This window comes from Erythrolamprus reginae, unplaced genomic scaffold, assembly GCF_031021105.1.
Source record: "Erythrolamprus reginae isolate rEryReg1 unplaced genomic scaffold, rEryReg1.hap1 H_16, whole genome shotgun sequence".
Classification (NCBI taxonomy): Eukaryota; Metazoa; Chordata; class Lepidosauria; order Squamata; family Dipsadidae; genus Erythrolamprus; species Erythrolamprus reginae.
The window spans coordinates 34,891-51,635 of record NW_027248469.1 but is presented as its reverse complement, the minus strand read 5'-3'; the positions used below and the strand labels follow the sequence as shown (position 1 = coordinate 51,635).

The 16,745-nt window shown below is 37.2% G+C and overlaps 1 protein-coding gene across 1 annotated transcript in view; it reads right to left on the bottom strand.

Moving 5' to 3' along the window:
• Positions 1 to 405: 405 nt before the first annotated feature.
• The window catches only part of LOC139155359 (receptor-type tyrosine-protein phosphatase C-like), a 48,932-nt gene continuing 32,592 nt past the window's right edge, over positions 406 to 16,745 (bottom strand). The window contains exons 11-21 of the mRNA XM_070730492.1: positions 16,187 to 16,312; positions 15,007 to 15,164; positions 14,138 to 14,273; positions 13,398 to 13,547; positions 12,097 to 12,187; positions 10,334 to 10,467; positions 9,247 to 9,369; positions 7,847 to 7,969; positions 4,849 to 5,033; positions 3,617 to 3,752; positions 406 to 2,727 (exon numbers count right to left, since the gene is read on the bottom strand). Of these exons, the coding sequence (XP_070586593.1) occupies positions 2,449 to 2,727; positions 3,617 to 3,752; positions 4,849 to 5,033; positions 7,847 to 7,969; positions 9,247 to 9,369; positions 10,334 to 10,467; positions 12,097 to 12,187; positions 13,398 to 13,547; positions 14,138 to 14,273; positions 15,007 to 15,164; positions 16,187 to 16,312 (1,641 nt within the window). The 3' untranslated portion in view covers positions 406 to 2,448. The remainder of the gene's footprint in view (positions 2,728 to 3,616; positions 3,753 to 4,848; positions 5,034 to 7,846; positions 7,970 to 9,246; positions 9,370 to 10,333; positions 10,468 to 12,096; positions 12,188 to 13,397; positions 13,548 to 14,137; positions 14,274 to 15,006; positions 15,165 to 16,186; positions 16,313 to 16,745) is intronic.

Sequence of the window (16,745 nt, the reverse complement as noted above, 5' to 3'; positions counted from 1 at the left end):
GGTATTTGGATGGCTTCTCCTTGTCCTCTACTGTGACAAAAGCCCTCCCATCCACTCCCGGATTAATATCGATCTTTATTTTTTCACCCGAAGCACAGCTGAGCTTCAGCTGTGTTTCGAGCTGAAACCATCTTCTGAGCATGTGCAAAAGTGAATTCGCACAAGGGGACACACGGGCATGAGTGGATCAAGCAGGCACACAAAACATTGCAATGCAAACCAGTGGCGAACTCACTGTCATAAATGTGGGTTGATTGCCAAATTCCCATAATAGACCATGAGAGGGAGGCAGCAATCGGAACTTCAAAACCAGATTGTAGGTAGTAGTTGTAGTTGATAATTGATAATCATTTTAAAAACATAAACATTAATTTTATATATCTATAAAGTATTGAAGGCTTAGCCTTTCACATTGCCTGAAGTATTTTTAATCATAATTTTACTTTCCTTTATATAAAAAAACCTCTATACATCATTTTTATTTTAAAATAGGAATGGTCCAAAAATATAATATCTAAAACTGATTTCTATATAAAATTTAATGCAAAGTGCAGCCTTTCCAAAGGAATAAACTATAAAGAATAAAATAGAGCATCTTGTAAATAAAACCTCTATTCAAGCCATAGAAAGAAACTACAAAACAGATCATGTGTATTAACATGTCTAAAAAAACATTAGCTGAAGTTTATGCTGCTTTCAGCATTCATAACTTTAGATTTGTTGGTGATTCAGAGGAATTCCTTGTACATACAGTGCCATCTTGAGGCCACATTTAAATTTGCAATTCAAAAACTTAACTAGAAAATTGTGTTTTGGGGAAAACACTTTTACATTGCTGTTGAGAAAAGAATATTTATTATGCCTTCTTCACTAGCTGAACTCAAGTCAAAGGAATGTTAACTTTTTAAGAGCTCAGTTTCTGTGTCCAAGCTTATATCAACCCAGATCATAAACTTTATTTTACATCTCTCTTGTTTTGTTAACATTTGTGCAAGACTACAATCTGTTCATTTCGTTTTAATATCCTATGACTCTAGTGAACATTATACAGTGGTACTTCTACTTAAGAACTTAATTTGTTTCATGACCAGGTTCTTAAGTAGAAATGTTCTTAAGTAGAAACAATTTTTCCCATAGGAATCAATGTAAAAGCAAATAATGTGTGCAAACCCATTAGGAAAGAAATAAAAGCTCGGAATTTGGGTGGGAGGAGGAAGAAGAGGAGGAGGACAGTTGCTGCTGAAGGAAGAAGGTGAGGTGAGAAGAATCAAAAAAATCCAAAACTTTAAAGCTTAAAAAAAAAGAAGGGCTCTGAGGCAGTGCCCAGAGAAAGGAAAATGCTCCATTCGCTCTGGGCTGCCCAGAGCGAAGGAAGCATTTCTTTTCTCTGGGCACTGGCAGAGGTTTATTCCCTTTACAAGAGCCCAGAGAAAGGAAAATGCTTTGTTCACTCTAGACTGCCAAAGCCTCCTTAATTTCCTCTGGCAGCCCAGAAAAGCCCAAAATGGCCGGTATTAAAGGGGGAATGGCAGGAAACTGCCCAGGCCTTTGTGCCGCTCTCAAATTTCCTGGGAATTTTTTCCTGGCTCGGGTTCTTAAATAGAAAATGGTTCTTAAGTAGAGACAAAAAAATCTCAAACACCTGGTTCTTATCTAGAAAAGTTCTTAAGTAGAGGCATTCTTAAGTAGAGGTACCACTGTACTTTCTTTCTCTACATATTTAAACTGGAATCACCTTGTGCTTGTTAGAACCAATGGGATTAATTGACCTAAAAATTTAGCATGTAATCTCTATGTATTTTCTCCAAAGATGAAAGAGTTTGTTCCCCCATTCCAAGATATTTATCAATAACCCTCATGCAATATCAGAAATCCATTTTAAAAGTCAAATCATTTTAGAACTATGGGCCTAATAGTTCTCAATTTAAAAATATATTATGGCAGGGAAGGTTAAAAAGTCAAGATGGTGACTACAAGCTTATAGTGGAAACCACATCCCGCACGTCTTTTTTTTAACATATTCTAGGCATTCAGAATCAGTTGTGCTTTCTTTTTGGATACCAACCTGAATATTTTCACAAACCAAACTGTGTATGAATAACTTTCTTTCCTCTTAAAAAAAACTAAGGAAGAGAAGATCAATTCTCTTCTTTTGGAACAATGGAAAATATATATATATTAAAAAGTATGACGTAATTCCAAAAATATTAAACAGTACAAATCACAGCCGGTGATTAAAATCTCCATAGAAACACACATATAAAATTCACAGTCTTCTTATATCTACTCAAAAGTTACTCATTCTTCCATATTGTTCCTTGGAAGAAAATAATCCTTTGAGTTTTACAAGATATGTTCTGCAGAGGAATGCCCATTTCTAATACTTTGGTTGCAATTTTCTTTTGCAGGAAGATTCTGTATGGTGCGGACAAAAGGTTGATTCAAATTCTAAGCCATGTCACTTAAAACTGGATTTGTAGGTCCATTAATAGAACTCTCTGCTTCCCTAGACGTATCCTTGGCTTTGAAATCATTGCATATTTCAGCATCTTTTCCATCTTCATGACTCATAAGTTGGAAATCAGATTCCAAAGAGTTACTCTCTTCTTCCTTCTTGACTTCATTCTGGATGTTAGTGATTTCTTTATGGCTTTGGGCATTTTGTAGCTGTCCATTCTGGGCAGGATACAGGCTTGCAATAGCATCATACAGAAACTGATAATCTTCCTAAATGGCATTTAAAAACAGAGAGTTAGCATGTGTACAAACCCATCATGTAGTTTCACTTAATGATATGACAATGTTCCAAAACCTGAGAGAAAGATACAATATGCTGCCTAGGCTTAATTAGTTAATATATTTCAGTGTTCATAAAGTTCTGCTACTCTCATACAGGTACTTGGTTTTCATGAACACAGGAAGCCTTTACAAAGGATTGTTAAATAGAAGATATGAGTAATCACTGGCAAAGTTTCCTAAACTATAGCTTGTCACTTCTTCTTCTTCTTCTTCTTCTTTTTATTATTATTTTTATTATTATTATTATTATTATTATTATTATTAGTAGTAGTAGTAGTAGTAGTAGTATTTATTAGATTTGTATGCCGCCCCTCTCTGAAGACTCGGGGCGGCTCACAACAGTAATACAAAAACAATACAACAGTGAGACAAATCTAATATTAAAATAAAACATATCTAAAACCCCAACAATTTAAAACCATACAACACATACATACCAAACATAAAAATTATCCATCATTTACCATCCCTCCCTACTTTACCACAGAGCTATAGCAGAGGAACCCAAAACAGGGACAGGAAAGTATCCCCTCCCTTAAATATACACAGAACAGAAACCAAATTTACCCAGTGGTTACTTCTTTGATTCAACAAATTATGAATCTCCTACTTTATTACTAGTAAATACTGTATCTTCAATATTCAAGAATAAAACGACTGTCCAAAATAAATCATAAGGCAAATACCCCAGCAAAGCAATCTTTGTTTGGACTCTGAACTTTTGCCCACTGAACGATAATGACAATGCAATTCTATAGGACAGACAGACTTTTAAAAAGAAAATAAAAGAAATTAACTACTAATATAATTTACTTACAAAGGAGGAAATCATTTCTGTTCTGGCTCTACGAATAGCTTTCACAACTTGGAAAACATCAATTACACCTTCAGTCTCAGCACATTCCAAGAGATTTAGCAAAGCACAAAATACTCCCGTTTGTTTTGAACCATCACTAGAAAATATATATTATATATAGATATAGTTATATATACATATTTAATCAAAAATATTAGTTAACAGCAACAGTAAAATGGAAAGATCAACAAATCTTAACATAGTACAGGTAATCCTCAACCTATGACCACAATTGAGTCCAAAATTGATGCTGCTAAATGAAAAATTTGTTAAGTGAATTTTGCCCAATTTTACAACTTTTCTTGCCACAGTAATCAGTGGTGAGTCTAGAGAAAGTGCAGAGGAGAGCAACCAGGATGATTAGGGGACTGGAGACTACAACAGAGTCTCTGTTGAAGAAGAAGAAGAAGAAGAAGAAGAAGAAGAAGAAGAAGAAGAAGAAGAAGAAGAAGAAGAAGAAGAAGAAGAAGAAGAAGAAGAAGAAGAAGAAGAGTGACTGCAGGAACTGGGCATGGCCAGTCTGGTGAAGAGAAGGAAAAGAATTAAAATGGCACCTTCTTAGTTTTTCCTAGAGTACAATGTAGTTATGCAAATGGCTGCATTAGTCTGGCAAGATTCTGTCTATGAGTGAAGAATAATAAAGGAAATTACAGTGATCCCTCTTTTTCACAGGGGATGCGTTCCAAAATTACCTGTGAAAAATGAATTTCTGTGAAGTAGAGGAAATATATTTTTTTATGTATTTAACGAGTATTTGGACTTTTAAAACCCACCCTTTGCATTAAACAGTCATTCCATAATGTTTCTCAGCTGGAACTACATGTGATATTCTACCAGTTTCTTTAATAGAGTACAGTAGTACTGTAGAAGGATTTTATAAATTTTTAATGAATTTAATTTTTTTAATGGATTTAATGGATTTAAGCCCCCTTTGAAAACCCGTGAAATAGCAAATCTGTGAAAGATGAACCATGAAGTAGCGAGGGATTACTGTACTGTTAAATCAAAAATGACATCATCACACTTTTTTTTTTAGCAAGGGCAGAGCTTTCCTATTTATGGGACTGGTACTATACATTTGTACTCTGCCTTAGGATCAAAACTATAGAACATAACCTATTCCGATAAAAACATGTAAGTATTATACATGCAACAGGTACAGCTCAAAGCAGGTCAAAAAAGATGGTACCTACCCACAGTGAACCACAAGGGGAACAGTCTTGTTCTTTTTGGTCACATTTGCTTCAGCTGCATCATGGGTTGAAAACTTCTGTTTGAGACTCTGAATCATGGTGATTAAGTCTTGGGGGGTTTCTGGGAGAGCAGAATTATCCCATTTATGGTACTGATACTGAAATACTTTCCTGCTGTCTTTCCTCTGAAACGAATGCAGATAGAAAAAAACAATCTATCCATGTTTAGAGCTGAGGATCCTTACTTGTACATGCACAAAGATTAAAATACTGAACCTGGAAAGTCTGTCATAATGCTGATCCAAATGATGACTTTTACTGCTGAAAGCAAAAGACCTTACTAAGGCTTCCTCCAAAGATTACCTATAATCTCAGGAGCTGGGAGCTTCTTTACTGAGATTGTGAAAGTGTTTAATTGCTTAGTGCCTTGCTCCAGTTTGTCAATTAAAAATACAACTTGACATTTCTGTTCCTGTGTGGGGTATCTTCTGCCTGCCTGACAGAATTCTCCTCTATCCACTCTCCTCCACTCGAAACAGAATATCCTACGAAAATAGACTAACAATCCTGGGCCTAGAAAGCCTAGAACTACGGTGCCTAAAACACGATTTGAGTATTGCCCACAAGATCATATGCTGCAATGTCCTACGGGTCAATGACTACTTCAGCTTCAACTGCAACAACACAAGAGCATGCAACAGATTCAAACTTAATACGAACCGCTCCAAACTTGACTGTAAAAAATATGATTTCAACAATCGAGTTATCGAAGCATGGAACTCATTACTGGACTAAATTGTGTCAACCCCTAACACCCAACATTTCTCCCTTAGACTCTCCATGATTGACCTCTCCAGGTTCCTAAGAGGCCAGTAAGGGGCGTACATAAGTGCACTGGTGTGCCTTTCATCCCCTGTCCAATTGTCTTTCCTTTCTCTCACTTTTCATATATATTTTCTTCCTTTCATATATCCTCTCCTCTAAGTTCACTTTCACCCTCTTTTATATTATCACATGTCTATTTTCTTCCTATGTATTTATGTATTGGACAAATGAATAAATAAATAAATAAATAAAATAAATAAATCCACCATTTCTATATAAAGGAAAACACCAACCTACAACTAGATGTACACAAACTTTTAAGTGATTTCAAACAGTGTTATATGTCCTGGGATATTGTTGCAGGATCTAATCTGCATCTAATTCTCTCCAGCAGAATGTGTTGGAGAGAAGTTAGAAAGAAATTCCCTGAGGATGGTTTCCAGCATGAGTCTGAAAGCTCGAAAGACTACACCTTTGATCCACAAATTGGATTCTGTTTCTACAATATTTTCTCTTTTGTATTTTCCATTTCTGTAGTAACAGGTCAATCCTCATTGCTTTATTGATATTGTTTCTATTTCTGTTCATGTGTTCAAACATATTGAAATGATATACTTGAAAAAGTTACAACAAAATAAAATTATTCAAATAGAAAAATAAAATTACTGCCAAACCCTCACCCCCACCCGTTGTGGTTGGCTCTGAGCCAGTTCCTGCAACGGGGAATTTAGATGTTGGCTTAGGAGAGCCCTCAGGTTCCCAGAGACTTGTCTTACTGCCATCAGCTTTTGACAGTGAGGATTCCTTGCCAAGGTCAGATGCTGGGGAATAAGAAGAATCAGCTAAAGAGATGGATGCAGCCAGCCCATTAGTTAATGACCCCATAAGTGGATCATCGGACTTGAACTTGGAGGATCGGTGGATAGATGCCAGAATGCGCAGGCTCATGGCTAGAAGGGACCAACTGTGCAGGTATCATCGGAGATAAGGGAGAACACCTGTGGCTGAGGCAATTAGACTAATGGGGTTGCTGATAAATTACCAGCATTGCAGAAAGCACATGTGGGAGTTTATCTGTTTGGAGAAGGATATGTCGTGTTTGCTTTGTTCCTGGACTTTCACAGACTTTTTGGGATTTCACAGCTAAGTAAATCTTGTCGACTCACTTGAAGAGGTTTGGCTGTGGCACTCTCATAGCTGCTCTTATCTGTTCTGTTTGTTTTTGTCTCTCACAGCTTTCAAGGACTGTTAGCTGTGTGTGAGCTAATTTGCTCAGTTTAAAGTGTGTGTGCACAGCTTTATTTTGGATAAACTGCGTTTCTGTTTACTTTATAACAGCGTGTGTGTTTGAATTTACATTTCTGACTTAACTGGGGCTCGTAACGCGAAGCCGGGCATAACAACCCCAACCCACAATCATACATAGGGAAGGGAAAAGACTCTACATCCTGGTTTAAATTCAAGATATATTCCTAGTGAGTTGGAGATCATTAGAATCCCCAGCAAATATGGTCAAGGTTCATCAGGTTGGCTGATTCATAATAGCTGAAGTTCAGCACAGCTGAAGAGCATCAGGTTGAGAAAGCAAGTTGCTATGAATGTGAATCAGGGATGGGTTCTGGCTCTCACTAGTTCACTCAGTGACATGGCATGTGGGTGTGCACGTCGCGCACACATGCATGCTTTAAAACAAACTTCTATGCATGCGCAGAAGCAAAAAACAAGATGGCAGTGCCTATGGTGCCAACAGGAGAACTGGCTCATGCACATGGCAGGACTGGGTCGCTGCCAGTTCTAGTGACTCAGGCCACCAAGTTACTACTGGTTCTATATAAATGGTCCAAACTGGGAGGAACCCACCTCTGATGTGAATCCTGTTTACATAACAGTAAATGGGATTCTCCCTACATGCTACATTAAATCATTTGAACAACTATAGTTTGTCTCCAAGTGGTGTGCATTAAAATAAATGTTTGTTCATGTATCTCTATCAGTTCAATATTTGAAAATTTCCATAGTACTGTAGTTTTTAAAATAAACCCAGAATTGCTTCATGAAATATTAAAAACATAGAAACAAACAGGGACACCAAAGGAAGTGGAAAATAAAACTTTGGAAGTGTAACCAAAAGCGAGAGACAAAGTAGATGAGGATGAGTCATCAGTCCTTTTACCTTTACGTGAGTTACGTCAAAGGCACGCATGGTGTAACTTGGGTTACAGTTGCTGTCTTTTAGTTCAACAGTGATATTATCATATGTCATTTTTTCTTCTTGCCAATACTGTGCACAGAGTTCCTAGAGTTGAAGAAAGACCAAATTAGTGTAGAAGAAGCATCCATGGAAATATGTACAAAATAAAATGAGTTGTCTTGAACCAAATTATATAAGAGCAATATACAGATAGTCCTCAATTTGCAACCGTTTGTTTAGTAACTGTTTGAAGTTACAATGGCACTGAAAAAGGTGACTTATGGCCATTTTTACAGTTATGACCTTTTCCCCATGATCATGTGATCAAAATTCAGCTGCTTGGCAACTGGCTCATATTTATGACAGTTGTGGTGTCCCAAGGTCAGGTTTTATGACTTTCTGGGAAACTGGTGGAAGCCAGATTCACTTAACAACCAGATTACTAACTTACCTACTGCAGCAATTCACTTAACAACTGAGGCAAGAAAGGTTGTAACATGGGGCAAAGCCTACTTAACAAATGTCTCACTTAACAAGAATTTTGGGCTCACTTGTTGTTGTATGTCAAGGACTATCTGTAATTGCCATTTGCAACTTTCCCAAATTTTTCCAACAAGCAAAATCAGTGGCGGAAGCTAGATTTACTTAACAACTGACTGATTCTCTTTAACAACTGTAGCAAAAATAAAAAGGTTGTAAGATCAGGTGCAACTCTCATAAAAACCGCCTTATTCAGCAAAGGAAATTCTGGCTGCAATTGTGATCATAACTTGAGGACTACCTATACTTGGTATTCCATTGAGAAAAAAACAGTCATTCACTTTCTTGTGAATAAGGTCACAAAGTGGTTCCTAGGACAGAAACGCTGAAGATCTTTTCAAACGTAATTTAGACCTTTTATTTAGATATGCAAAACTAGTGGTAAGGTGAGAGATAGGAAACCAGGCTGAGAAAAAGTAAAAATGAATTGCCTGGATGAAATATATGGATGCTTTTTTCACAAATCCTTGTAAATACTAAAGCAAATGTGAAAGGCCAAATAGCTCCAATATATTTCATGCTGAATTGTAAATGATATTTAGTTTAGTTTAGTTTTCTAAATTAACCTAAGTTTGCACTTTGAAACTAATATATGAACTCAACACTATAACATACTGAATATCTTTTTGTAAATACATATTTCTTGATAAATGAAAATACTTAAATACTTACAATCATGTCTTTCAACCTAGGAGTAGGTGCCATTAAGCCTAGATTCAATTGGTATATTTTGTTTCCTAATGTATATGCTTTCAGTCAGTGTTTGGTTTAGAGAACTGAAATTGGTGTTTCTCCATAATAGAAATGTTGCAGTATGACTATAGAGAAATAAATTTGCTCACCTGGTTGTCTGTCAGCATAGCAATAACTTTGACTTTCTTTTGATAAATCATGTTCCAGAAGTCACCTATTGTTTCTGAAAGTGGTCCTTGGGTTGCTATAATTTCATTTTCAACCCAGTAACTCTGTTAAATAGTTTAAAGAATAAAAATAAAATAATTTAAAAATCAATAGTATGAAAATATTCAGGGAATAACATATACCAGTACACATAAATTGAATACATGGTAAATTAAAGGAAAGAAATGAAAGACTGTCTGATATCACTTAAAAGTTGGTAGCTTGCTTTAAAGATAATCCATGCAATTGGAAAAAATTAAATTTTTAAAAAGGCAAATCTCTGTTGATTTAGTTAATTCCTGATACAAAGTTTAAGAAAGCAATATATACAGATCCATAATGTTTTTATATATCTATAAATATCCATTGAAGCATGGTGGCTCAGTGGATTAATGATGCTGGAGATGGTCTTAGCGCCTGCAGTTTGAGCTCAAGCACTATCTTTCAGGATGAGCTTCTGAAATTTGCCTCAGCTTCTGTCCATCTAAAAGTTTGAAATCATGTTCTATGTAAGTAGATAGATAAGTACCACTTTGGTGGGGGCGACAAGTGGTGCTCTGTGCAGGCAGTCAGATACTTGATGGCTCCAAACCTTCCCAGTTGCGTTGTCCATTTGCAAGGCAACTTCAGGAAGCGTGGAGGCCTTGGTTAACACTGTAGGAAGATCCACTCAACTTTCTCTGTGGTGCGAAACCAGCTCGCCCTCCTGTGATGCATTTTAGGAAACTTGCAAGCATTTCTTATAACAGGCTGGTAACTTGGCAAGCCAAACTATTACTCTGCAATAGCACTATTGTCTCCTGGCTATTGTAGCAATGCCATACAGCAATAAAAAAATATCAATTGAAAGTAGAAGGGGAAAGAAACAGATACTTTTTACCTCTGCAAAGAAATCTTATAAGGACATTTTAGGCTTCTATGTTATGAAAAATGCCTTTTCATGTAATGATTTTTATTTTTTTTTTAAAGTTGGAAAACAAATGTGACTTCAGAGACCTACGGAAGTGGCAAAATGAATGAAGTACATACGGGTATAAAGGAAGCATTGATGTATTTATTGGGTTCCTCTTCACAATCACTATCCTCATCAGATGACTCGACATCTTGTTCACTCTCTCTGTTTCCTTCTTCTTCGTGTTTGAATAACACTCTGTTGTAATCATCTGCACCACAAGAGAGTCAGAACATATAAGTCCAATAGCTTCATAGAAGTTAATGGCTCATCTCAGTTACTCACAAACCACTACAAAAGCAATGGCAACTTATCAGTCCTGCTAGTCTAGAAGGAATTATACAAAGAATTATTATAATCATACAAGCTGGATCTTCATTGGTATTCCAGGTAGTAAAGCATGCTTGTTTGACTCTATGATATTTCACACCACTCTTCTACTCTTCTCATTCTCTCTCTGTGTGTCTCTCTCTATCTTTCTCTCTCTCTCCCTCCCTCCCCCTCCCTCTCTCTCTCCCCCCTCCCTCTCTCTCTCCCCCTCCCTCTCTTTCTCTCTCCCTCCCTTTCTTCCTCCCTCTTCTCTCTTTTCTTTTACAGCAGTCAATCAGAATTCATTGACCGCTAAATATTCATTGTTTGATCACTAAATAACTCAATGTTGCGCTACTTGGGAAAATACACATCTTCATTGGGTACAAAAAAAGCAGTCCACTTTCTGGAAAACAAGGGTCAGCATAGTTATTTAGCATTTATGTTGTAAAGCCTGAATTAGTTCCTCCTGGATTTCTGAACTTTAGAATGCTAATGTTAATTTATCTATATACTGTACTGCTAAAGTTCTTATGTCTATTTGTAACCTTCAATTGGGTAAAATGGTGCATTGTAAGGCAACAGTTTTTGAACCAAGGTACCTCAAATGGGTGAACTTAGAGAATGCACCCAAATCTAGGATCATTACTCATAGGATTGAAATTCGAAAATTCTGTGCCCACTTCAGCACTGCCATACTGACACACTATTGTAGTTAGGCATGGTTACATGAAGTCATTTCCAATGTTATCTGATTGCTCCCCACACGTCAATGGGGAAGCCAAAAGGACAGGCACTGGGGAAACCTAGGTCATGGTTTTTCCTTAGCCAAGGAAACTCACTGAGTAACTTTGGGCCACGTTACTTTCAACCCAACCCATCTCAAAGGGGTTGTTACTCTGGGGAAAACCAGGAGGAGGAAATAATCTGTACAACATTTTTTGCATTGGATGGCAAGCAGTGAGCCTGTCCCTTTTATACAGGGACTCACCGCTCGTCCCCTTGGCTCCCATCCTGCCCAGAGCCATCTGTTGGGCCTCCTGGGCGATCACAAATGTTCTCGTGCGATCACCTTCCTCTCCTGCCTTCAGTGGCAGCCGAGTGCTTCTGACCCCACCGCAAATATCAGCCCGCCTCGAGTGGCTGGCCTACAACTTGTCCTTATAAAAATGGATATAAAATTAATTAAAATTAATTAACTAATAAAGGTGATCAGGAAGATTTGGAGTTGTAAAATTCCAAAGGAACTAAAAGTGCATCCATCTATCCTATATTTCTTGATTCTATGCCCCAAATTGATCATATTTCTCAGATGACTGAGGCAAAATCTAATATTTTTAGGCCTCTTTTGCAAATTAGTTGGAGAATGTGTGACTTCTCACAAAAACAGAAAGAAAATTTCTATGAAGTTCATTATAAAAGATCTAAGCAAATTGTTTTAAAATGTAATGTTTTAAAAAAATTCCATGGATTAGTTAGAACAGTAAAGCTCAGAATATATGATTTGCAGATATCCCCTTGCAATACTCACATGGAATTACTGTGGCACTCCGGTTTTTCTGTGCATTTTCTTGTTTTCTACCAGCTTTCTGATTCTGCCAGTTCTTGTATAAAGGCAGTCGCTAAAAAAAAAAAGTACCAAAGAAAAGTTATCGTTAAGCAGTAATGCAGTAAACTCTATTTCATCACTATGTTGTGTTTACTTAATTTTAAATGCCAATCAATTAAAGTGAGCAGAAACCAACTTGCAATGACAGAGTATTAACATTCCCACCGCTGCTTAAAATTAAAGTGTTAGTTTAGCCGACATTTGCTGTATTCATTTTATTGTATTCATTTATTTATAAAAAAAGAAATCCCTACGGACTGTACTCTGCTAATGGTTGCTGACTATAGGAGGCAGTTTTCATCATTTCAAGGCCATGTCATACTGGTCAAATGGCCAGCATGATATCACAAAGTGCTGTTACTTTTCCACCAAAGTGGTACCTATTTATCTACTTGCATTTGCATGCTTTTGAACTGTTAGGTGGGCAGGAGCTGGGGTAAGGTGAAGACTGAAATTCACCCATTTGCAGGGTGCTCAGGTTTCCAGCTGCTAAGCCACAGCACCATCCTCATTATTCATTATCATTATCATTATCATCATCATCATCATTATTGGATTTATATGCCACCCCTCTCCAAGGATTCGGGGCAGCTTACAGCATATAAAAAGAACAATACAAAACATCTGGAATCCAATATTAAACTAAAACTAACAATCTAAAACCCCAATTTAATTAAAAAAACCAGTCACTTCTAACAAACCAAACATACATTCCATTTATCAACAGGGGCTGATGACTAATGTCCCAAGGCCTGTCAGCACAAGTGAGTCTTCAGACTGTTGTGGAAAGCAAGGAGGTTGGGGACAGTATGAATCTCTGGGGGGAACTGATTCCAGAGGGCCGGAGCCCCCACAGAGAAGGCTCTTCCCCTAGATCCTGCCAGCGGCATTGTCTAGTTGACGGGACCTGAAGAAGACCGAGTCTGTGGGACCTAACTGGTCACTGAGGCTCATGGGGCTCAATTATATCCTATAATTATTCTCAGAAATAACTGAAGCCAGCGAACCAAACCAAAACACACCTTCTTCCTCATATTTTCCCAAAGTGGCAAGCCTGTCAGATGGATTGGGCTGAAAAAGAGTGACTGTTCTATAGTCACCCAGCTAACTTTCATGGCTAATGAGAAGCTTGAACTCACAGTTTGTTGCTTTCTAGCCTGGTGCCTTAACCATTAGACTAAACTGGCTGTCTCTGTATGGCCAGAGAAAGAAATCCTATTTACCTGAAATTCAGCTTCCAGCAGAGATGGCTCACTGAGAGAATCCTTTTTCTTTAACTGACTGAGATAGTTGGGCAGTTCTGAAACAAAGACTTCTGTTTCACCAAATTGGACATATTCAACCAAAGCGTGGTGGATCAAGATGTATTGTGCCTAAAGAATCCAAAAATTGCAGATTTTGTAAATGGCAATAAAAATGGGATTGGTAATTGAATCAATTCAACATTGCATAAAGTACAATACAGTGGTACATAGGTACTCAACATAAATTGGTTCAGGGAGGCACAATGAGTATCTAAAATGATGAGTACCAAGCAAATTTTTCCCATAAGGAATAATGTAGTGAGTCACAAGGCAGGGACACCGACAAGTTCTAACTTGTGGATTGAGTAGCAAACAAACGATGTGTACCAGGACAAAATTTTCACCTAAGAATTCATTGAGTACCAAATTAGATGAGATTCAAAGCAATTGAATACCAAGGTACTCAATACTGTTCTATTTGAAATAAAATTCTTTTAAATGCCCATAGCATATATGTTAAATGGACCTGATAGGGATTTCTGTTTTTAAAGAATTTGCTGGAGATAAGCAAATTCATATCTTTGAATTTTACGGTTGTTGTTGCAGAAATATATACAGTTGTGGGCAAGTGAAATGAAATATCACAATAGAACAAAGGTGAAATTGATCTCATACATTACAGAAAGGCAGTGCTAATTAATCAAGCTCTTTAAATATACCTCCACTTGAACCATGAGGCATCGCTGACGCCGTAATTTTGCAATATAGCCGTAGACATCAACTCGTCCTTCAGCCTCCAATGCCTCCAGCATTGCATCGATCCCAATATAGGTTCCAGTGCGTCCTACACCAGCACTGTCATAATCGTAAAAAAGAGAGAGAAGAAAATGCAACAAGCATCATTCAAGCTGTTGCTTTTAAGATTAACAGATTATGGGAAATGTGTTAATATTTGTCTTTAAATCAGTTCAACTAAACTCACAGAGATTTTGATGTCTGATAAATTTATTTCTCGAGTTTTATCATATCCCTTTTATCCAAATTTAAATTGTTAAGTAAAGTTTAAGCAAATGTATTGCTTAAATTGTTTGGTAAAAATGGTATGTTCTTATTACTATGCAGGTTTTATCAATATAAAAAAAAAAAGAAAAGATCACTGTCATGGTTCCAAGTAAGATCCAAATTTAAATTGGAGTCCAAGTCAAGGCATTCCTCAAAGTTCCAATTTATTTCTGGAGCCATCCTGGCACCCACACCGAGGAACCCAAATCTGAGTTTCTCACCCAGTTGAAAGTGCACATGCCTTGCCCCTCATACATACAAACTTGTCACATTGCCCATTCAGATTGTGCCAGTGTGGCAACTCCTTCTTCCGCTTCCACCCAGGTGGGTGGGCATAGGATGGCCTTGAACCTCTCGAAAGAATGCTTTGTGGCTGCATCTGCTCCCTCGTGAAATCACCCCTCCCAGGTTCCCATAAACATCAGGCCTTTTACAGATAGTGTGGCAAGCCATTGATTTATCAGCAACTTCTGCACCGGCTTGGCAATCAACTGAGCACAAGCTTATTGAGCAATACTTATTTTACCTGCAATGGATTACTATTGGGCCACTAAAGAAATTGCTTAAAATATTGACTCGGCGACGCAGCTTCAGCAAAAGATGGGGTTCATCGGGTACCCCATGATCTGGCCAGCTTGTAAATTGAATTTGGGTCACATCTCTTCCTGCTGACTTGTCTCTTCTCTGGAAAAAAAAAGTCAGTTTAACGTCAGTTATATATCAAAAAGTCCATATAACAATCATTGATTAGTAGAAATCCGCAAGATGTTGAAGACCTATCTATGTCACCAGGCATGGGGGGAATAACTATCTCAATTAAGTATTTCCTGACTATGTACTACACTCTGGAAGTTGGCTAAATAACATTTGTTTACTCTCAGCCTTTGAACTAATTTATATATCAATTAACAGACAAGTTTGGAGAATACTGCACCCCCCACCACCTTTTTTCCTGACTGTAATATATGAGAATGGTGTGATTGTGCAGTAATGATTGCTTTTAATATCTATGGGTTTTAAATCTCATTTTTTAACTCTATTGGATTTGTATTCTGTGTATTGTATTGTTGTTGTTGTGAGCCGCCCCGAGTCTTCGGAGAGGGGCAGCATACAAGTCTAATAAATCTTAAATCTTAATCTTGATTAGTAGAAAATAGGCCAGAGATGAACGAGATTATGAAATGCCATCAAATTTGTATTCATCCCAGTGACTTTTGTTAAGACGTCTTCAGGATAATCCAGTAAATATAACTCTAACCTTAGCCAGGCAAAATTTACATAGTAGATACCGTATGTAGGTGTGAGATATAAATCAATAAACTATTCACATCTCATGATTCTAGGCATTTGGACATTATAACTATCATCTGGATGTTACATGAATTGTCTCATAGATAATATTTAGTTCTGTAAGCCCTACCAGGTAAACTAGAGAAAAAAATCAATTCCACTGAAAAACTAAAACTATATTTTATTGACATAGGCTATAATACCAGATACAGTTACAAATCTCCTGTTATAGTCCAGTAAACTCCAGGAAGTCATTTGCCTGAGTTCCTTCCAGATATTATCTGCTTTTCAGTACCTGAAGAATGTTTCAGTCCTCTTTGGCTAGGTAACAGGTCTTTCATATTATGACTAGGTCATCCCCTTTACTTTCTACAATTATTGAACAAACTCTTACACATTTTGATATTCTTACTTACATGGTTGATGTGCAGCTTCTGAATTATGTAATCTGGATAGACTTTGCGTTCATTTATGCTTACTATAATGTCCCCATAGGATGCAGTCTCCTCTTCCAGTGATGGCCAATACTTGGCACATTTGATCTATGGAAATACAAATATGTTCCTGCTTTATTGATAAACTAATGAGTTGCATAGATTTTTAGTTTGTCTTTGTTACTGTATATATCACCCTAATAACCCTTACACAATGATCTAGAGCAAAATATATTTATATTAAAAAGAGCCATGGTAGCACAGTGGTTAGAATACAGTATTGCAGGCTAATTCTGCCTACTGCCAGCAATTCAAGGTTGACTCAGCCTTCCATCCTTCCGATGTCCTTAAAATGAGGACCCAGATTGCTAAGGGCAATATGCTGGCTCTAGCAGTATGTAAGTCTAACTGCTATGGCTATTACTATTGCTAGATGGGTCTATGCTGCATGTCAAGCTTGGCCAAAATGAAGACACTAAAATAGTTGTTCACTTTTATGCCTTCTAGGTAGAATGAATAAAAAAACAGGTTACATCAGGGG